At 32.5% G+C, this 22,869-nt stretch overlaps 3 protein-coding genes across 5 annotated transcripts; 2 read left to right on the top strand and 1 right to left on the bottom strand.

Moving 5' to 3' along the window:
- Positions 1-4,703: 4,703 nt before the first annotated feature.
- LOC117911807 (probable polyamine transporter At3g19553) lies at positions 4,704-7,920 on the top strand. Of its 2 annotated transcripts, XM_034826228.1 has the most exons (3): positions 4,704-5,122; positions 5,211-6,292; positions 7,207-7,920. In XM_034826228.1, the coding sequence occupies exons 2-3, from the start codon at positions 5,319-5,321 to the stop codon at positions 7,745-7,747; spliced, it is 1,515 nt and encodes a 504-aa protein (XP_034682119.1). In that variant the 5' UTR covers positions 4,704-5,122; positions 5,211-5,318; the 3' UTR covers positions 7,748-7,920. The 2 variants fall into 2 exon arrangements, with proteins under 2 accessions (XP_034682119.1, XP_034682120.1); XM_034826229.1 differs by having other exon boundaries at positions 4,704-6,292.
- A 1,837-nt stretch (positions 7,921-9,757) lies between these two features.
- LOC117911321 lies at positions 9,758-13,427 on the top strand. Of its 2 annotated transcripts, XR_004650862.1 has the most exons (3): positions 9,758-9,872; positions 10,650-12,856; positions 13,013-13,427. XR_004650862.1 is itself a non-coding variant. In XM_034825641.1 (2 exons), the coding sequence occupies exon 2, from the start codon at positions 10,770-10,772 to the stop codon at positions 11,832-11,834; it is 1,065 nt and encodes a 354-aa protein (XP_034681532.1). In that variant the 5' UTR covers positions 9,758-9,872; positions 10,650-10,769; the 3' UTR covers positions 11,835-13,427. The 2 variants fall into 2 exon arrangements, 1 of the variants encoding a protein (XP_034681532.1); XM_034825641.1 differs by having other exon boundaries at positions 10,650-13,427.
- Positions 13,428-13,702: 275 nt separating this feature from the next.
- Positions 13,703-17,317, bottom strand: LOC117911322 (PXMP2/4 family protein 4). The gene is made up of 4 exons (XM_034825643.1): positions 16,963-17,317; positions 15,561-15,789; positions 14,345-14,469; positions 13,703-14,121 (listed from the first exon to the last, which is right to left on the bottom strand). Exons 1-4 carry the CDS (start codon positions 17,275-17,277, stop codon positions 14,038-14,040), a joined length of 753 nt encoding a protein of 250 aa, XP_034681534.1. The 5' UTR covers positions 17,278-17,317; the 3' UTR covers positions 13,703-14,037.
- Between the last annotated feature and the right edge of the window lie 5,552 nt (positions 17,318-22,869).

The raw sequence follows: 22,869 nt of genomic DNA, 5'->3' as shown, positions 1-22,869 counted from the left end.
GAGAAAATTAGATTTTTGAAATTTAATTGAAAAATTGGAATCTCGAAGATCACTAGAAAATTGGAGTTTTAGAGTTTATTTGGAGATTAGACTTTTAGAGATTGAATGTGAGAATGAGAATTTTTAGAAACTGAATTTGAAAAAGGTTGGAATTTTGAAAATGATTTGAGGGTTCGGGATTTTAAAGAAAGATTAAGTTGCGAAAATTGGGACTTTGGGAGTTGAATTTTGAAAGAGATCAGAATCGTAAGTTATTTGAGAAGTAGAAATTATGAAAGTCGATTTATGAAAATTGGAAATCTCGAAAATCATTTGAAGGCGAACTTTTTAGAAATGAACAAATAAAATGGTAATAAAAATAATGATGATAACAAATAAGTAACTGGGTAAATACGGTAATCGGAACATTAGGAACTGAAAATTAAGTTCGGAGATAGGACACTTGGAATTTTAGATAGCTAAATTTAGAAATCGGAATTTTGAATAATTAAACTTTAATTTTGAGAGTTATAAGAGAAATAAATGGGTAAATATGGAATAATGTTATTAATCAAGCAAAACGATATTTGGACGGATGAATAGTGAATAGTGGGGTTTGTGAGATTAAAGATTAAATTGGAAAATCGGATTTTGATGAAAGTGATATTTGAACGGATGAAAATGAATAGTGGGATTTTGAAAATTAAGTTTGAAAGTCAGATCTTTGAATAATTGGACTCTAATTATTGGAATTTTTAGAAGAAAGAAATAAGTAAACGTGAAATTTATAACAATGATAACAAAGATGATATTTGAATGAATAAAAGTGAATGTGGAATTTTTGAGTCTCAAGGTTAAATATGGAAATCCGGTTTTGAAGAATTGAATTTTAATGATTGAAATAAATAAATAAATAAATATGGAATAATGATACTAATTAACAAAAATAATGTTTAAACGAATAAAAGAAGAATAGTGGAATTTTTCTAATTGAGAATTTGAATTAGGGTGTTGGATTTTTAAAGGATATGACTTTGAATAAATAGGTAGGTATGAGATTATAATACTAATTAACGAGAATAATATTTAGGCGAATAAAGATGGATAGTAGAATTTTTGGGATTGAAGTTTTAATTCAGAAATTGGATTTTTGAAGAATTGGATTTTAAATTAGTAAATAAATATGAGATACTAATTCTAATGGATAATAATGAGATTTGAACTAATTGAAGAATTAACTTAAGACACCTGATTTCTTTGAAAACTTTAGACTTTAAATAGCTAGATAATATGTGATAATAATTCTTGATTGATGAAAATGAGATTTAAACGGATTATTGAAAGATTAGATTAAGGTATGGGGTTTTTGATGGATTAGAATTTAACTTTGATGAGTGAGATTTTAAAAGATGATAAATAGATACGTACGAAATAATAATAATAGTTGACAATCATAATGTTTAAACTAGTGAAATTGAATAGTGTAAATTTCAAGATAAAAATATAATTAACAATAATAATTTATCTTTTAATTGTCTTTAAGTTGAGCTAACTAAATTAGTGAAGATAAAATAAGATAAAAATAAGAATAAATAATAATAATAATAAAAAAGCATGAATAAGTTAATAATTTACTAAGGTTAGAGATTCAAAAACTTGTTTAGACATAATGTAGCCAAATGGGCTAATCCAACATGGACTTGGGCCAAGGAGATGGCTAGCATAGGGAGCAAAGGGGCCTTTCATCAGCAACTGTGGGTCTGGGCTCCAACTCAAGCCCAAAGTCACCAATATGGGCAAGCCCAAGGCACCAACTTAAGGTGGACTTGGGCCAGGAAGATGGCTGGCATGAGGCTCCTCACCCTCACAAACGAGCTTGGGCTCCAACTTAGGCCCACACCCATCATCAATGGGTGAGCCCAAGGTGGAAGAAGGAGAGAGGCTGCCGGTGTGGAATGAATCGCCTGGGGTGGCACCGGCATCGTCACTGGATGCCGCGCCAGCACCAGCCAGCGCCTGCCAGCAACGGCTGCACCCAAGGCCGCGATTATGGGTGCTCTCCAGTATAAAAACTCCGACAGAATGGAGAACTATGGTATTCACCATGGCAGGGCATCGAGAACATGGGAAAACAGCAAACATAGCACAATGGGAAAGGATAAAACGAACCCATACAAGCCATATTACATGTTTGAATCAATGAGTTTAGATAAGGGTGAGTTAAATCAAATAGGCATCCCATGGAATTGAAATGAAAGATAACAAGACTCCTGCATGATGCATAGTGAAATTTAAACAGAGTTATGTTATTCTCGAATCATCCCAAAGAAAAATGAAAGAGATAGCAACCAAGCATAAACCATAAAACTAAACACAGAGCCAAACGATCCACACAAAAAAATATCCAAAAAAACAGAGAGAGATTATGCTCCAATGAAGAAAACCTAAGCATTCATAGCAGTCATACCTTCCCTTTCCCCTTCAGGCTGCCTCATACCAGCAAGCTTACCTCACCCTCTCCTCTCACCAACAACCCCCTTCTTTCTAGACCCCCCAGCCACCTTCCTATTCCCCCTCGTCAGCCAGCATGGGAGACCCCAACCACTCCCATGAGCAGCCATGCCTCTTGCCGATTGTCCGCATCTCAGGCCATGCATGGGAAGGTCCCTCCCCCTCTCTTCTTCCACACATGTCATGCAAAAGGAGAAGGAGAAGAAACCAGCTTCCCCGGGTCCCCCTCACTTCTAAAAGGGTCTACAATATATTAACTTTTTTTGGTTGATCTTTAAAGAAAATGAATTCATTTTTTACATTTTGAATAAGAATAATTCTTTGGACCATTGGACGTGCAGGATGAGATCTTGACCATCCATTTTAATAGGTATTATTTAATTTTATTATAATTTTACAAGTGTTAACGTCCCATTTGATAATATGTGGAGGTATAATATTAAAAAGTTATTTTTCAATATTATAGTTTGACCTTCAAATTTTGTATATTCATATTGAATTTGTTTTGTAAAACACATTGCACTTTTACTTTAAACTTGCCCTTTTAAAAGACAAGTTGGATAAAAAATTTAAAAAATAGGATAATTCTAGAATTATTTTTGGTGGAATGAATTTTTAAAAAATTATTACAACCATACAAAAAGCTCCAAAATAAGTGGTATTCTATAGACTCATTCACCATAGAAAGTGTTAGGGTATTAAGTTTTTATTCTATTCGTTGGTAAATTTATTTCTTTTCATTCTAACATAATAATGACTTACTTTCCATTTAATTGAAAAGGTTGGTCATGTCCAAAATCATTACTTTAACTACAAGGAGGGGATGCCAAAGGTAAGGATAGTGACTTGAGTGAAGTCGTAACAGGGTAACTATAGTAGAAGGTGTGACTAGATCACCTCATTTTTCATAAAAACTGTCTATTTAAGACTGTCCTTTAACCTATAGGTTCTAATACAAGGTTAGAATTCTAAATCTTTTAAGATGGTATCTCACTCATGATCATCCCCAGAAAGAAGCTTTTAGAGGTAACTTTGAAAATGTTTGTTAGAGGCAACTTAATACACAAAAGTTAATATGAAAAAGGTATAGAGACAAGTTTATGGATTGGCCTTATAAAAATTGAATTAAAATACCTTAATTAATTTTTGGAAAGTTAAGATTTTATTTTTTAAAAAAAAAAATTGTTTTTGACTTCTTAGGCTTATATATACATTTTTAAAACCTATTTTAGGGGTTGATGCAAATCTTAACTTACTCTATTATTTCTTAAACTATAAGTCTCATATATTCGATTTTTGAATTGTTGAAAGGACTTGTATCCCCTTGAAGGCTAAATTAGAGCATTAGAAATGTTCTATCATGGATGTAGATCACAATATAGATATTGGAGAGTAAACTGATAAGATAAATGATCAATTAAATCTATGTATTTTAATTTTATACCGTGAATTGTTAGATTAGAGGTATAGATCTTATGGTTTTTTATTTTTATAGTTGGTGTAGAGGTTTTTCGTGTTGATTCAATTGTCTATCATGTAAATGTTTTTTATTGTTTATTCGTAATATCATACACATGTTAATTGTTTCAATAAAGGTTAATTCTACAAACACCCATCCCGGCAACCCGCACCTCAATGGCAGATATGAGTGACACATGGACTGAGATCCTCGACATAAATTATTATTTATTTATTTTTAATTATATTATTTATTATCTTAAATATAGAAAAATAAAATGAATAAGAAGTATAATCTTTCTCTTTTTTTAATTATATTAAACTTCTTTAACAATTAAAATTATTTTTTATAATTAAAGTTCGAGCTTATAAATTTATTTATGTTGAATTAATAGTTAATAAAAAAATTATTTTTCCATGTTCCATTATATTTTGAAATACAAAAAAAAAAAAAAAAATCTAAGATAATTATAATTAATTAAAAATTCAAGTATTTTTAAATATTTAATTTATAAATAGAATACATAAAATAAGTGAAATAAATATGATGTAATACATAAAATTTAAATTTTATTTTCCTATTTTTGTATCGAATTGAACGTATTAATTTTCGGATTTGACGCGGACTAACTGCTCAACATCCCGCAGCCTAATAAAGACGAGAAAAATGGTCACGAGACTAACGTTCAGTGATTTTTTATGTTCAATACGATCTCAAAATGGGCTTTGGCTGCTACCGGAAACACCCAAAACAAAAACAATAAAAAACGAAAACAAAACAAAAGGGAATGATGAGAAATTGAGAGAGGGTGATTGGGTTACGTGGGAAATGGGATCTGTGGACTAAACGCCATCCTGGATCAGTCCTGGCTTCCAATTTCTTGGAGACTCGTGCCATAATCGAAGCCAAATTGCGAGATTCACGCGAATTCACAGCGCTTGTGTAGCGCCTCCCTCTTACGCCACTACCCCATCACAAACTCTCGTATATTCCCTTCGACAAGCATACTTTTTTTATTAATTGTTTCCGTTTTGGGTATTTCCTGTGGAAAAAAGAGTGGGTTGAGTCATTGACCAATTGCGTAATTCAACATTGGTGTGGATCAAGGAATGGTAGGAGGGAAAGGGGGGGTGAAATTCCGGCGAGACCCATCTCGGTGATCCTTCAAAGCAGGTAGTTATTGAACTTCTTTCACGCAGATTTGTGATTTGTGTGCTTTTTTGTTGGTGGGTCTGAAGATAGGATGCTTTTTCTCTAACAGATCTCTCAAATCCACTCGCAACCCCGGTTGATTAGGCTCTTCAAATCGTCTGAATTTCGGGATTTGTGATTCAACACCGCTCTCTTTCTCTCTCTTCCCTGTTTGTGAATGGGTGAAGAGGGAATAGCAAGTGATGTCAAGAACACTGGTGGTAAAACAAATCCAAAGCTTACACTCTTGCCCCTTATTGCTTTAATCTTCTATGAGGTTTCTGGGGGGCCTTTTGGTGTGGAAGATTCAGTCAGTGCTGGGGGTGGTCCGCTTCTCTCCTTGCTTGGTTTCTTAATCTTTCCCTTACTTTGGAGCATCCCAGAAGCTCTGGTGACAGCTGAGCTTGCCACAAGCTTTCCTGAGAATGGTGGATATGTCATTTGGATATCAGCAGCCTTTGGACCCTTCTGGGGGTTCCAAGAAGGGTTTTGGAAATGGTTTAGTGGGGTTATGGACAACGCCCTTTACCCGGTATTGTTTCTGGATTACTTGAAACATTCATTTCCAATCTTCAATGGATTGGCAGCCAGAATTCCAGCTCTTCTGGGAATTACATTTTCATTGACTTATTTGAATTATCGAGGCCTACACATTGTTGGGTTTTCAGCAGTTTCTCTTGCAGTTTTTTCTCTTTGCCCTTTTATAGTAATGAGTATTCTTTCAATTCCTAGAATTAGGCCTGGACAGTGGCTAGTTGTAGATTTTAAGAAGGTGAATTGGAGGGGTTACTTCAATAGTATGTTTTGGAATTTGAATTATTGGGATAAGGCTAGCACTCTTGCAGGGGAGGTTGAAGACCCGAGTAGGACTTTCCCAAAGGCTCTTCTTGGGGCTGTGGTGTTGGTGGTTTCTTCATATATAATCCCACTTCTGGCAGGGACAGGAGCTTTGAGGTCTGCGTCTAGTGAATGGAAGGACGGGTATTTTGCAGAAGTTGGGATGCTGATAGGAGGGTTTTGGCTCAAATGGTGGATCCAAGCAGCAGCTGCAATGTCTAACATGGGGTTGTTTGAAGCAGAAATGAGCAGTGATGCCTTCCAGCTTCTTGGGATGAGTGAGATAGGAATGCTTCCAGCTATATTTGCTTCAAGGTCGGTTTTTTTTTTTTTTTGCCTGGTTCTGCTTCTTTTCTGGGCCTATATCATTGAGAATTATTTGCCATTTTCCTTTCTATTTGAACTTAAAATTTTTCATTGAAGCAACTTCAAGGGAGACTACCCTCTAAAATTCTAATAGCCTATTTCAATGTTTTCCACCTGCTCCCCCAACACACGCACACGCACATCTAATGGCCTATTTCAATGCCAGCAAGACACACATCTTCTTTTTAATTTCTCTCTGGAATCATGTGTTGCATGAGTTTTTAAGAATTATTTTTTACAGGTAAAAAGAGTGATTAAATTAAAAGTGCATGAAAGAGGCGCATCAAAGTACACACGTAGTATACGAAAAGCACCTTCCGGGAAGCCAAAGTAAAGGGCAACAACAACCTGCCCCCCAAACCAAGGCTAATGCTTAAGAGACCTAGAGAAAACAAAGTACCCCCAGAAGAGAGTCTCGTAGGCCTGCCTACCAAGCTGGTTGCTGTGACCCAAACATAGCAGAAGCCCATCTAACAATCCAAAAAGATGAAAAAAGGCATCTTCTAACCACTGCTGTGATTTCCCACGCTCCCTATCCACACCCTCATTGTTTACCTTCTGATCCCTTGTAATTCACAAAAGAGGCCAGTTTCTTTAATCCCTTTTAGATTTTTTAAGAATTATATCAGCTATGAGATTATATACATTGGATATCCTTTGAAAACCCATATTAACATTTCTAGTCTAAAAGGCTAGGGAGGATGATGAGATGTAATTCTTTCTTGAATTTACTTCTTTTGAGTTTTTCTTTTTTAGGTTTGTTGGAATTAGGAAAAGTGGAAAACAGATCACTGTTATGAGCAATTAGATGACATTTTTTGTTCCTTTTCTTTTTTATTTTATTTTATGTTTTTTGATTGCAGATCAAAGTATGGAACGCCTACCATTAGCATCTTGTGCTCTGCAACTGGGGTCATTTTCTTATCATGGATGAGCTTTCAGGAAATAGTGGAATTCCTGAATTTCCTATACTCTATAGGAATGCTTCTTGAGTTTGCAGCTTTTATAAAGTTGAGAATAAAGAAGCCAGATCTTCATAGACCTTATAAAGTTCCTCTGCAAACATTTGGCGTGATCATGCTTTGCCTACCTCCTTCATTGTTGCTTGTTCTTGTTATGTGTTTGGCTTCTATAAGGACCTTTCTAGTCAGTGGTGTAGTTATTGTTCTGGGATTCTTCTTATACCCTACTGTTGTTCATGCAAAGGATAAGAAGTGGGCTCGATTTGGTACAGAACAGCCAGCAGTGCCCTCTGATGATATTCTTGAAGCCCATCCAATTATGTCACAACTGCATCAAGAAGCTGCAGATGAGGCTTCTGTTAGCCTTATTCCAAACTTGTCATCTACTAAGGCAGAACAAGAATCTGAACTTTTGTTGGAAGAAGCCTTGAAAGTGGAATGAAAGATCTTTAGTATAGGATTGTACTATATTCTTATCAGTAAATACTGCACACAGTCAGTGAAATTAGATAAAGATTTTACCTTCTTGGGTTGTACCCTTATTGTGATTCATTAAGCAACAGCAACACTATGTATTCAATAATTTGAAGTTATATCAGTATTTTTCTGGGTAAATCTCTTGCTGCGGGTTCCTGTTAAGTTGTATCAATATATACTCGATCTTCTGCTGCATTCAGATAGATGAAGCATGTTCTGAAGCCATGAGAACTTGCATTTAGGTCTGTATGATTAGCATTTTTTAGACCCGTTTAGCCCACTGTCCTGGATCATGTCAGAAAAGTGAGGTAACTAGTCTCGCCATATCGTATTCCTATTGATCTTAAGGATGGCTTGCCCTCTTTAGCTTCTGATGATAGTTTTATTATGAAATCACCGCCTCTGCTTCCCAACTTGATTCTTAGCTGTATATGTATCACTGAAATGCTCCTCAAGGCACAATTCTATGGTTTGCATAGGATGCAGAGCTCAGTGATTACTAGCATATGAAGTCTAGAGGGTTTTCAAACATGTGGGACTGAAATTTTTAACTTGTTCTTCAAGAACAAAGGCTTGTCTGAGCATGTGACAGAAAATTAGAAGGGAAGAAAAATAAGTTAAATAAGTTTGAAATATTGTATAAAATAATTTATTAATTTTAAATCTATTTTTTATTTTTTTTTATTTTTATTTTATTTTATTTTTCTTCTTTATTTTCTTTTCCTCATATTTTTCGAAAACCAAACATAACTTAATCTCTGTGCTTATATATATAATTTGCTTGTTCTTCAAGCAATTAAGAGTTGGTTTGCGACATTAAGAATGAAATGAAGGAAATGAAATGGAATTTTTTTTTTTTTTTATATGTAAAACATTTCTCTTTGGACTAGGATATCTAGGGGTAATTTTGATGGGTTGGTACAAAGTCAATAAGATGTTTGAGTAGGTTTTGACAACCATTTTTAATATTTTAGTTTCTGTTTAGATTAAATTTTTTTAAATTCAAGTCAATTTGAGTTAGACTAAACCAAGGTTTGCATAATTCAAGTTTAATTTGAATTCAATTTAATATTTCTATAATGCATATTATCTTATATAATAATAATTATTTTTTAAGAAAAATATTAAATTATAATTGTATCAAAATAATTTGTCAATTTTCTATATAGAGATATAAACTTTTTTTATTTTTTTATTATCTTGAAATTTTGTTGTAAATGTATTTAAAAAAATTAAAAATACTTTGGATGAATTTTGAATCATATAATGCAATTAATCCCGATTAATCCTAATTTAGAAAAAAATTTGTGATTGAGCTGACTTGAATTAAGTACTTTTTTTTTTGTAATCGACTCAATTGTCCATTTCTTAATTCAAATTGCACTCAAGGTTAATCACCACCATGAACTAAAAATCCAAGAGTCACGTGACCAAAAAATAACTTTGTTTGAAAATTTTATAAATTTTGTTTTAATTAAATTTTATTTAAATGTTAGAACTCATGAATTCAGCTATATAATTATTCCACTTTATTTAGTAGTATAAGAAATTATTATTTAATCGAACAAGAATTTGAAATTAATGAAGACAAATAAAGAGAAAATAAGAAGAAATCCTTTTGTCTGAATCAAAATTTTTTAGAAAAATTGTAGTAAAAAAATTTTACTACCCCAAAATTATATATATATATATATATATATATATATATATATATATATATATATATATATATATATATAATTAGATATTTAATAAAATTTAAAAAATATTTTAAAATTTTGAAAAATCATTTGTTAGAGAAAAAAAGAAAGAATTAAAAAAGTGCACAATTTTATTAAATGTTTTCAAAATATTGTATTTTTTTTGTTTGTATGTCGGCTCCAGAGGTGAGAAAACAAAAAAAACTGAAAAACATAAACAAACAAGGCCTTAAACAGCGCACACATAAATACTCGCACATGTGTCTTAACTTCGGAATGGCTTTCACCAAATCAATAACATAAATAACATCAAAACGCAGACAAACCTTCGATCGTCAAACAAATTGGGGCCAAAAGAAACACTTCCAAACGTCAAACCCTATCAATCAGGTCTACCCTTCTCTCTACCTTTTTTTTTTTTCTTCAATTCGCACAATGGATTTTCAATTCTCTTCGTTATCTGAGATGGGTATCAATTGCTTTTCAAAATCATAGTTCGAATCCCTCATGTTTGTTCTATCTTTTCCTGCTCTTTGTTACTTCATGGAATTACAGAAAAAAAGCGGGATTTTCTTTTCTTTTTTAGTTTCTGTGCTTTTGGTGGTAATTGATATTAGTTTGTAGGTATAAGATGATCTTGATTTCAGTAACGTTGGGAACTATGTTTTGAGCTGAATTTGTTGTGGGTTTTGTTCTTTTTTTGTTTTGGAATTCTATGAGCGTGTACATTGTAATCGTACTTCGATGCAATTGTGGTAAATTTATTGGTAGGAACTGTTCCGGATATTAGGGTTTCTGTGCTGGAGAGTTCGTTTCTTACTCAAATCGTCATCGAAACCTTAATTCGTTATTTTTTTTATTTTCAATTCAGATTGAAATCTAAAATGGGTCTCAATTACTTCTTGAAATTGTAGTTCACATCTCTCCAATTTATGCAATTTTTTATTCTGTGCTTCTTCTTTAGTTTATATTTTGTGTGGTTTTAATGTTTCTTTATTAATTGATTGTTAGTTCGTGATTCTAAGATGTCTTGCATTGATGGAAATAGAATGCTGGTGACCATGATTTGAGCTGGATTTTCATATTGGCTTTGTTCACTTTTGTTGCAGAATTGATCAAGTGTGTATATTAGAACTGTTTTTTTATGTAATTTTTGTACATATACAGATGGAACGATGTTGTGGAAATTAGGGTTTGAAGTTTCAGATTGAAAATGGTCAATTTTCTCATCTGAGGTTTTCTGCAAAATTCAAGGTTCTGACAAGTGAGAGGAACTTCGAAGATAAAATGGTGCCAAATCAAAATTTTACTCGAATTGACACGTTAGAGCTAAAAGCTCTTATTGTTCGAAGGATTGGCCGCCAGAAAGCAGAAAAGTACTTTGATCAGCTGAAAAGATTATTTAGTTTGAAGCTTAGTAAGCGTGAGTTTGATAAGTTTTGCCTCTGGACGATTGGAAGAGAGAATATCCCTCTTCACAATCGACTAATTGGTTCCATTCTTAAGAATGCTTGCCTCTCCAAAGTTCCTCCATTGAAAGGTAGAAATGTGGGTGTGCCCAAAGATGTTAAAGTTGCTAATGGGTATCAGAGAAACTGTCTGCAGTCACTCTATGGAGACGCATTTCCTCCATCCCCTCGCAAGGGCAGGTCTCAAGTCAATCGGGATCGCAGGTTTCGGGACCGCCTGAGTCCTCTTGGGCCATTAGGAAAGCCCCAAAGTGTTGCATGTGAGGAATTGGCTTCCAAGGCACAAGAGCAGCAAAGTGCTACTGAATTGCTTTCTCTTGGTAGCAGACCTCCAGGTGAGGTGGTTTCTGTGGAAGATGGGGAAGAAGTTGAACAATTGGCCGGGAGCCCAAGCGTCCAAAGTAGAAGCCCAGTTAGAGCTCCTTTTGGAATTTCTATGAACATGGGTGGTCGTAAGTCTCTGTGTAATGTATCTGTCTGCAATTATCATCCCGAAACCTGTCATAACAGCGGTGAGCTACCTGATACTGGATCTCTCAGGAGTCATTTGGAGCGGAAGTTGGAGATGGAGGGCTTCGGTGTCTCGATGGACTGTGTTAACCTGTTGAATAATTCATTGGATGTGTTTCTGAAGAGATTAATTGAGCCTTGTCTGCAATTAGTGGGATCCAGATGTGGCAATGAGCACTTGAGACAACTAAATGCCCAAACCTTGCCTGGTATGAATAGGATTTTACCTGGAAGATATATTCAGAAGTCGAGAAAACCCAAATATGCATCCGTGTTGGATTTTCGTGTTGCAATGGAGTTGAATCCCCAGATTCTTGGAGAAGATTGGCCTATACAACTTGAGAAGATTTGCTTGCATGCTTCTGAAGAATGAACAAAACTTAATATCTGTGATTCATCAGATGATGAGATCATGAAAAATTAGTTTGAGAGCACATTAAATTGGCGACTTAGTGTTTTTAGGCAAATATTCACTCAAGTGAATTTCAACCTCGCTGTTATGCAAATTCTACAAGCATTTTCAAAGGGAATAAATTGTTAATGCTGTGGGAAGCTTCAATCCAGTTAGGTGGGATGCATTTAAATGTTAGTGCTGGTGGGAAAGGGGCCCTGTCTATACAGTAAAATGTAAACATCTGAATACAATTAAGAACCTCACTGTTTCAAGAGTTCAAAACCATTCTTCAATTGATATCTGTTTCTGTTAGTTGCTGAATTTTGCTGTGAAATAAAAGATTATTTAGTTTCAGATTGACTACAATCAACACTGTTGTCAGTTATAATCTCTTCCGAATTATGAATTGATCTGGAGTTTTCTTTCCTTATTCACATAATTCTATCTGAATATGTTATTCCTCCCTAATGTTATGCATGTCATTTCATCTTATATCAGTTTTGAGTTGTTTTTCAATATTTGTGACTCTGGTACTACAGAATATCTCCTTTGGGATATTTGCAGGAAGGTCTTGTATCATCCTTGTTTGGAGTTAACTAGGTTGTTTCTTGGTTAAAAACAGCTTTTAGATTGATTGTGCATTGCAACATGATTTCAACAAAATGGATTACATAACGGTATTTGATAAATTGTCAGTGTTTGAGAGTCTAATGCTCCCTTATTCTCATATTTTTACTGCTTAAATAGTACCACCACATCATCAATTTGTCATTTCCATAACAATTATGCCATCCTCATTCTAACAGCATTAAACTACTCCCCCAATTCCTTATGCCATACATATGGTTCTTCACTGGAACTGTCCAGTATTACTATAACTATGTTCTGGTTTGTTCAAGTTCCACAGAAAGCATCTTTTGGGTAGCTTCAAGTTGTCATTACTCACGAAATGCAGGCCTTATTGCGGTTTCAAGAAGGTGTACGCTTTCCCGAATAGCCTGGTGAGATTACCTTTTGACTGAATATAATTCCAGTAAACCGCAGGATCAACTGTGAGCTCATTATTCATTTTCAATTGGAGATAAAAATGAATTCTATTACCATATTCACGATATGCTTGCAAATTCTTGTTATTTCATGATGATGTGTTGATTTAGATGGTCAAAACTTGGCCCATCGTGTGCTGGTGAAAAATGAGTGAAAAGTTTTCTTGTATTATCAAAGAAAAATCTTCAGTTTGGCTGGTCATTAGCACAAGGCTAGTAATTACGAAGACTGCAGATTGAATGAATGTGAAAAGGCACGCGATGTAAAGTTCAGAGTTTGTTTAATTATATTTGGAAGGTAATTACATGTACCACCATCCTGGCGACAGGCAAGTGAAGATCCTGCTGGTTGATGGATATGTTCATGGAATTTCCCTGTTGATGTTCACCTGTGATTATTTTCTTCTTTTTTGGGACTTATTTTGTTCTTGGGATGGAACCTTTAAGTTCAAAGTCTGTACAGGCATTGTATCTAAAAGTTCAATTTGGTTAATGCTCTCTAATCACAATTACAGTTGTTTTTTAAGATTTATTCTGCAGTATATTCCTTTGTAAGTGGTGCTGTAATCTGCTATTGGAGAATGTTGAGTAACATACATATTGCTGCTCTGCTGCCTTCTTCTTTTGTGGCTTCCAAGTTCCATTGATATGACACAGATTTCCCACTACCCATTTCCATTGTGGATTCCTTCGTTTCAAGTTATCAAAGGTGGACATGACAGGAACAATGTGTAACTTCTTCACTTGAGAAGGTTAATAATAAATTCCAAATAAAACCAAAAGCAATTTTACTGGAGAATGTTTTCAAGAAAACAGAAACAGGAAAAATATTTTTCATTAACCCAATGATTTACAACACCCTGAAACTAAAATTCAATGATTTGATTTCCTATAATGAAATGTTTCACAATTACAATGAATGCATGAAGGTTAGAGTTTGCTGCTCAGTCTAAGATTGAATATTAAGTGGGGCTCTTTAATTCTGCTTCACCCATGCTTCTGCCTTAAGATGTCACATAGGAGATTGATTTGAATTGATTCTGCTTTTGCTACAACTAGCTGGAACACAAGGGGACGAATTCGGAACATGGAGGATTCATGGGGCTCGATCGGACAACAGATACCGTTTATAATCATCACTGGATGTCTGCTCTCTCAAGGCTTGCCATGTATGTCATGTAGATCGTCCAAAGGTACGAAAATGAATTGCTTACTAATGGCTGCCAATACAAAAACACCCATTAAAAGATTGAAGTAAATAATGACCAGGTTTATCTTAGAAGTAAGAAACAGATGGATCACATATGAGGAGAAAAAACAAAAATAATAATTCCTAAGGCAACTCTAGGCACTTGTCTCAATGCATTTACTAGGCTTCACTATATACCCAACCACAATTTATTAATCTAAGCTTAATATGAATAACTGAAACCTTGCACATACCTGTAAATGGACAGGGATGAATTTGAATGTAACAAAATCACATAGGGGCCAGTACATAACACCATTTATCAGTGTAGGAATCAAGTCTCGTTTCAATCGGGCAATGATATCTGAACCATTTTCACCTGAAAATGGCAATGATTAAGATATGAGGTTAGATATTATTAAACATAAGCTTACCTACACAAAGGCTATTGTCAATGGCAAATATAGATATGGACACTGATACAACAGTCAAGAGACAACACAAAGATATCCAAAACTTGTATATGAAAACATAAAGCATACATTCACTTCCTAGACAATCATTTATTTCATTTCCCTGGTGTTTTACACATTCTTTTTCACAATACTGTGATTTTCTTTAAATCATTCTATGATTAAAGTGTGCAATACATTATTTAATAGCGACAAGGAGAAAAACAAAAACAGATTTGTTACAAAAGTTTAGACCAAGATGCATCTCAGGTTCCAACCTATATTCAAATCTCAACACTTAAGAAAAGCAAATCATGTTTATTGCTTAGCTAGTGGATAATTTGCCTATTTTTTCTACTACTGTACCACAGAAGGAAAAGAACCTAACTAGCGTATTCTCATTTGTGATGATAACACAACCTCTGGCAAGCTGTTCCAACATCTTGCTGCAAGAAGCCCACATCTCAACATCATTGATTTCAAGTTACTCAAACCATATGCCTTTCTGCACTTATTTGGCTCTGTAAGTGCTCAATCTTGTAGGTAATAAAAAAAGGATAAAAACTTCAAGAAAAAAATGAAAATTGGGTGACATTTTATAGAAGTTGTGCAAGATGTATGGAACATAAGAAAAATTTATATGCACCTCACTGGCAAGCAATTTGGCAGCTCTGATGAGTTGAGCATCATAAAGAAGAGACATAAGGCGACCTATATGGTTATGGATTTAAAAACTTATTATAAGTTCCTAACATCCTTTTTTAAAAAAGACAATCACTAATGATATTAACAATATATCCAGTCTACAAACAAATACAGCACACTGGACACCTTGGATTAGTTTCTATCTATTAAACATAATTCATAACTTATAACATATAGATTCCATAATGAAATCCTTGATTTAGAAATGAGAACACAGGAGGCAACATTGACATTGAAGAATGTACAATACAAATTCTATCAGAAAAAAAGAAAAAAAGAAAAAAAAAAGTGTAATATACAGAATCTTGTATACCTTGTACAGCTGCATTTGCGGAGAAGAAAATAGCAGTCATAAAAGGTCCAAAGGTTGTCTGCCCCAGGCATATTTTCTTCAATGTAGTGATTAGATCCCGCTGTGGAAGGACTTTTGACATGAAATTGAACCAAAAATGCAGTGATGGTCCTAAAATTAGTATACCATATCCAGCCATGCGCAGAGTCCTCATAAAATCATATGGTTCTGAAGATTGACGAGAAATTGTCTGCAGAGAATCACCATAAATGAAAATAGAGATATAATTACTGCTCAAAGAATTATTTGGTTGCCAAAAAAATCGAACTTGCAGGTAGTCAAAATAGTGCCATGGTGTGCCACAACCATACAAGATCATAGATAGATTTGTATTAAAAGCAGAAGGAAGAAATTGCTAACTTGAATTATAAAAAACTAACAATTAAATAAAACTTTTCAAAATCACAAATTAAACCACTCAATTCCTCATGATTTTTCCTCCGAATAGAGGAGATGGTAAAGTCTACAATTAAGCCTTTAAGGAACCACCTATGAGGACAAAGGAATGAGAGAGATCAGTGATGTTGCTGCATCTAGTCACCTCTAACCAACCTCTTTAGCTGGCCCACTGGCAATAATTTCAAAGAAGACCGAAGATGGGGATGCACAAGCTCCTAATCCAGCTTCTCCATCAAACTCTAGTGTCTTTTTTCCCCTCCTAATCAGCCTTCTTCAAGTACTCCAATTGGTTCCTTTCTCTAGATAAATCATGGAGATCCAACCCACGAAACCATATGTTAAGCGCTAATTTTATATACCATGTCCTAAGATCTTCCACTCATTCACTCATCTGCTATGGAAATCCATTAATGTACCATGCATAATACCACAAAGTAAGGCTTCTATGAATAACTTAAGTCATCAAATTCAAGCAGAATCCATGATGCATCTCCACAAAGGGTCATATGGAGACGTCATGGAAATTAAAACAATTTTCTGAGTTGAGAATAGGCAATAAATCTGGTTTTCTTTCATATCATTGTTCTTAACAGAGACATTTTCAGAAATGAACTTATTTCAATTTTATTTTGGGAAGGTAATGCCTCTGCATCAACCCATAACTTCAAGATACAATTGCATTATGGCCCGCCCCACTGATTGCTACCACCATATCCAAACACACCCATATGTGGAAAATTTTCTATAATTAAACAAATGAAGGTACAAATATGTGAAATAAGCAACACCAAACAAGGGTTTCTCTTCACAAGTTTTCTCTAGATGAAGTACAAATGTGAAAGAAGTAACACTACTCAAGATTTTCTTGTTCTTTTCTTTTCCAGATAGGGCATCCAAATTTCAACAGCAAAACACATTCAAATACCATCTATCCAAAGAAAACAAAACAGGAGTTTTAATATACCTGGGATGTGCAATCCGCAGCAGCGTAAATAAGCGAGGAAGTGACACTTTTGGTGAGAAGGGGTCGTGACTGGACCAGCCCCAAATACCACGCAACAAATCCAACTCTTGATCGAGAAGGAGATGATGAAGAAGAAAAGGGAATAGAAAAGGCCCCCGAAGCCGATTCTTTGCTTTTGTTCAAGAAATTGTGATAATGGTGACTGCCCCTAGCATCACGATCTCTGGCGATCAGAAATGGGTTCTTCGCATCAGCTGACTTGCAAATCTGAGAAAAACGATGAACAAGACCGTTCTTGAGAAAAACGCCTCTCATTTTCAGAATGGTAAGAGGCGGAGGGTTTTGGAGGGTTTTGGAGGAGTACTTATAGGAAAAGTGGAGGGAGAAAGGCCTCTGGTGGGAAATCTGCAGAATTCAATTTTGTTCTCTCAAGTACTGAATGGGCTGCTACTCGCTTTTTCATACAGCGTTTCAAATTTAATTTTACAAATTTGGTGTCTGAAAAGGTAAATAAATATATCTTAGGACGAAGACTACCATGTTTTTCTAAAACAGTTTTTAACCACAGTAAAATGAAAATTTAAAATAGGTAAAAAGTAAAAACCCAGAAATATTAATAAATAAATAAATAATTCTGGTTTTTAATTAAAAAGAAAACTTTTTTTGACCTGTGGGCACATAAATGGAAGGAAGAGCGAGTAGCGGAATTTGGAAGACGCGAGCGAGTAGGAATAGCTGAACCCTAAAAGTGAAACACTTTGAAGAGTCCCCAGCGTTGAAACTCTTCCGGGTCTTTAGGTATGCAATAACTTTTGAACACGTGTTTAACTATGCCAACCGACTCTGCCACGTATACCTTCTTTTCACATGATTCATACATGCTTTTTTTCTGCCACGTATACGTTCCGCGCTCTTTCTGGAAAAAAAATTAAAGGAAATTTGGGTCGTGCTTGGGTTGGCGGCTCGAGCAACTTGAGTTTGACCCAAACCCCTATATATGAAAATTTTAAATTATAATTAAATATATATTATTTAATAGTAATATACTAATATCTATTTTATTTGAATTAAGATATATTTATTGTTTTAAATATTAAAAAATAATATAGAGTTGGGAATTGATTTACAATTAAAAACTTGATTATTTAGGTGCTAAGAAGAATTAATTTGCCTTTTTAATTTTAATTTTAAATGTAATTTTGTTGTTATGTTAAATATTCGATATATTTTTAAATTACTTTGGAAAACGTATTAGAAAAAACATTGTTTTTTCTAATTGTGATGAGTTGTTGGATATTGACTTTTGAAAAGTGTCATTCAATTTTACGTGATATTCTTTTATTTTATAACTTTTGATTATTTTTTTTATTTATAGCATAGTGTAGGTATTGAATTGATTAATCAATGAATGTTATGAATAAATTTTATTTATTAAATATAAGTTAATCAATATTCTCTTTTCATGATTTATAACCCAGCTTCCTTTTTGAAATTTCAAACTTTTCTTTCTTTTTTTTTTATACCTCCAATAAAAAAATTATTTGCGATTTTTTCTAATAATTCAAATTCCCCTCTTTTTAGAAAATGGAAATTTGAAAATAAAATAGGAAAAAAAGAATAAAAATACAAATAAAAAGAAAATAAAAACAAAGAAAACTAAAACTAAAAATAGAAATATTAATAAAAATAAAAATACAAGTGTTAATAGTGAGTGGATTTTGGTTCAATATGAATTTATTGATATAAAATATTATTTATTATTAAAAACTTTATGGATATAATATTAATTTATTAACATAAAGCATTATTTATTTATAAAAAATATGAATATAATAAGATAATAAATATTAATATTATCTAGACAAATATAAGAATAGAAATAATTATTTTTTATCAAATATATATAAATATAATAAGACAATAAATATTAATATAGCGTAAATCGAAACTAGTTATAAAATAAATTTAAAATATAATCTATATTTTGATATCTAAGTCCATAAGATGGGTTGAAATGGTTTGAATAGGAACATTCAAGTTCATCATATTCTTCTTTGGAGCTCTTTCGTATTGGCTAATAGATTGTGCGATCATTTGAGCATGCCTACAATTTGGGAGCTATGAATTTATATACCTATCAGGGATACATAGTACTTCAACTAAATTAATCATGAGTAAATAATAGTAATCATGTCTTGTAGTATCGGAGACTTATTTAATTACATTTTAATGTATATAACAATATAACCAATCAATCGTGAACGTATCTTTGTCAATAAAACCTAAAAAATATTCTTTTTGAGTTAAAGTTTTTTAGATTCAAATTAACTATTTATCCAATATATCTCATAAGGATAAATTATTTTATTTTATTGGAAACATATCAAAGTAACTATTAATTTGTCACCTCAAAATATAGATAAGAGTAAAAAAGAGTGCTTTAAGGGGCTATTATAATTGTAATATGTCAAAAGGATGTGTAAAGATTAATCACTCGTTTTCATTATTAATCACATTCAAATACATATAATATGAAATACATGCTATAATAGTTTTTCTTTACTTTGAGAGCCCATGTCAAACTTGCATCATACAGACCTTAATCAAAAGCTCTATATAAGTAACTTGCTGGAGTTTCATATTTATAATATTTCTTACACTTCTTATACTATAATTCATGTATGATTTAAACAAGAAAATGTAATTATGGGTGATTGCATTTGGTCATTATTTCATTTATTATATAACTTATTTTGATACTTATCAAGGTATGATACTTAATCAAGGTCACACGTATCATTCTTATATACTTTTCATTCATTTATCATTATTAGTATACTAAGTCTTATTTTGACTCTTAAACATATTGATTGGAGTGATTGCTCTTGTGAGATAGCCAACCTCTATCCGATAAAATACTTATAAGAATATATTTATGCGAATACTAATTTCATATGCAATGATATTTATGATATTTCAAATTCTTTAAATAAGTGATCATAGTTTGATTATTACTATAAACTATTGTTGGTCTAAAAACATTTGACTAGCATGTGTCACCAATATATATAAAATAAATGAAGACATGCAAATAAAAGACATGCTAATTTATCAAAAGATAAATATTCATGTGATGTCTTACATATCAAATATTTATAATTCTATGTTAAAAAAAAAATGAAAATCTAACATATAAAAGAAAACTAACCTCTTCATTTGAAGCTAAAAGAAACAATGTTTGGATTGAATGTTGTGTCTGCTATAATTCTAGAAGTTAGGAAAAGCATATAATGTTGGTGTTTGCTTAAAAGAATTTATCACATTGCATGTTCACCAATGTTCCTTAAAAATGTTTATTAAGTCATCAAAAGATTTTTTACTTTTATAGTTTATGAGCATATCCAATTTTGGTCCACGTTCTCTACCCCTTTCTACTTTTTATAGTTGTTTTTATTCATACCATTTCAAATCTTAAAAAGGAGATAGTAATTAATTTAATTTTAATGAGTAGTATATACTTATACTTTAATTAAATATTTAAACAAATAAAAAATTAATTATAAAAATCTAATTATTTTTATTTTTTAAATAATTTAGACATTTTGTATATGTTTGCCTAATTATATCTTCAACAAACCAATATACATAATTTGACTAATTTACAAAAAAAAAAAAAAAGTTTCGCTCTAAGTGTTAACTATTGTTTAATTAAAATATAGAATTAATTCTCAAAAAAAAAAAAAAAATCCAAAAAAAGTAGAAAAAAAAAAAACTCTTAGATAGGACCCATAAAAAAAAGAAAATCGCATGAAAACCACTAAGAGAAATGGTCATCAACAAGAAATGCCTCATACAAATAAATATAAGTCTCAATTCCCATTATTGTTGGAGTAGTGTCAATCAGATTTGGATTCGTTTAGCTTCCTTGGTGTCAGACAGACTTCTTCCCTGCACGAAAGGTTGTTTGGACAAGTGGTTCGAGCACACCCCTCTGAAGCTAAAACAAAACAATAAGAACGAGTCCAATTATTTTGAATGACTCTGTACGCGCATACCTTTTTTCATGTTTTTTGAGGGGTTTTTATAGAGTGAATGACACCATCGTTATAGCGCTGATGTTTTATTCATATGATGATGATTGTTGATTGCCATCAGGGCGAAAATTAAGTCTTAGCAAGAGAGTCAACATCATCATCTCTACGCGGATTGGACAATCATACCAAACAAAATCCACTAACTGGTGTCATTTGCTGACTGTTAAGTAAAAGTCTTAAACCATGTAGTTGACTATGCATTTACGTTTGTCAATGTGATTGCGCGTAACAATTAGCAGACATTGACTTTTAGGCTCAAATGCCGCCGTCGCTCAGGCACTAGGTGTGATTATCCATTTATTCAATGCCTAGAATCTCCGGTTGTACTGATTGATCCATTTGGGAATCCTAGTTGGCTTGATTTGTCCATTCCGTCTGACATTAAGTAAGAAGGAAATCTTTCTCTTCTTACACCATACGGAATTTGTGATTATCCATTTATTCAATGCCTAGAATCTCCGGTTGTACTGGTTGATCCATCTGAGAATCCTAGTTGGCTTGATTTGTTCATTCCATTTGACATTGAGCAAAAAGGAAATCTTTTTCCTCTTACACCACACGGAGGTTGTTTTGGTTTAGTTGGATCATCTGCTTACCTTGGATGAATCAAGGAGTTTTGAATTTGGGAAGACACTCGGAGGGAAACCCCACACTTATGGTTGGTACAATCCCTCACATGGGGAGAAAAAAAAAAGGCGGGAATACATGGGTAGCTTCAAAGCTACCCCATCACGGTTGTACGTAACTTCCCTCCTAGTGGTATTTATTAATATTTATGTTTTTTTTTTTCAATTTCATAAACTGTAATGTTTTGAAAAAGATAGTAATAATAATAATAAAAAAAAGGCTTGTAGTTGTTTATAATATATTTTTTTCATAAACATAATAAAAAAAGGGTTTGTTTTTTCCAATGTAAAAAGATTTCAAATATATATATATATAAAATGCAATGCTTGTGAATTCCAAAAAAAATAAAAATAAAATAAAATTGAAATTGCATAAAAAAAATCACAGAAAACTTGAATGGGTGATCGGGAATGGACAACATATGTAAAATAAATAAAGAGAAATGAAAAACATGTGATAAAAGAAAAAAATATATAAAACCAGATTGTAAGGTCCGTTAATGCCAATGGTTAAGTCGTAAATAATTAGTTTAATTGTTAATTTGTTAGAACAGATTTAGAAGCCGGGAAATTAGTTTAATATTAACAAACTATGGAAATCTTTTGTTTTATTTAATCCTAATAAGCTAACAATACTTAACAATATATTTTTAATTTCAATTTTGAAATAATAAGAAGATAATAACAATACTTACAACATATTTTTAATTTCAATTTTGAAATAATAACAAGATAATAACAAGATTTATCATAATATTTAAATAACAAAAGAATTTATTATGATATTATGATATAGACGAGATTAACTTATAAGATTTTGAAGTTAAGGGCATGTTTGGTATGTTGGAACGAGGAATGAGAATAAATATTTTATTTTCATTTTTATTCTCTTTTGAAAAGAATAAATTTGGTAATTTCAATTTTTATGTCTAGATATGTACAGGAATGTAAGGTTGGAATGATAGTTGGTTTCAATTTCAATAGTAAAAAAAATGAGAATAAAAATAAATAAATTGTCAAATATCTATATATATGGTTAAATTTTTTTTTTTAAAATTTTTATTTTAAAAAATCCATATTGTACATAGTTTCAAATATATTTTTATTTTTATTTAACAAAATCCTTGAGAAGTTTTTTTTGCTAAATAATAAAAACCTATTTGAGTGTGATTTTAAAAATTTGTTTT

The sequence above is a fragment of the Vitis riparia genome, chromosome 3 (assembly GCF_004353265.1).
Source record: "Vitis riparia cultivar Riparia Gloire de Montpellier isolate 1030 chromosome 3, EGFV_Vit.rip_1.0, whole genome shotgun sequence".
In the NCBI taxonomy this organism is placed as follows: domain Eukaryota; kingdom Viridiplantae; phylum Streptophyta; class Magnoliopsida; order Vitales; family Vitaceae; genus Vitis; species Vitis riparia.
Note: the sequence above shows the minus strand (reverse complement) of the source record. Positions and strands in the feature narration are given on the sequence as shown.

Bases quoted from the DNA above. Each gene is read 5' to 3' on its own strand.
- LOC117911807 (XM_034826228.1), top strand. From the start codon at position 5,319: ATGGGTGAAGAGGGAATAGCAAGTGATGTCAAGAACACTGGTGGTAAA. The intron at 6,293-7,206 runs GTCGGTTTTTTT...TTTTGATTGCAG, and splicing joins CCAGCTATATTTGCTTCAAG to ATCAAAGTATGGAACGCCTA.
- LOC117911321 (XM_034825641.1), top strand. From the start codon at position 10,770: ATGGTGCCAAATCAAAATTTTACTCGAATTGACACGTTAGAGCTAAAA.
- LOC117911322 (XM_034825643.1), bottom strand. From the start codon at position 17,277: ATGAGAGGCGTTTTTCTCAAGAACGGTCTTGTTCATCGTTTTTCTCAG. The intron at 15,790-16,962 runs GTATATTAAAAC...GATTCTCTGCAG, and splicing joins CTGCGGATTGCACATCCCAG to ACAATTTCTCGTCAATCTTC. The intron at 14,122-14,344 runs GTATGTGCAAGG...TTGTATTGGCAG, and splicing joins TCATCCCTGTCCATTTACAG to CCATTAGTAAGCAATTCATT.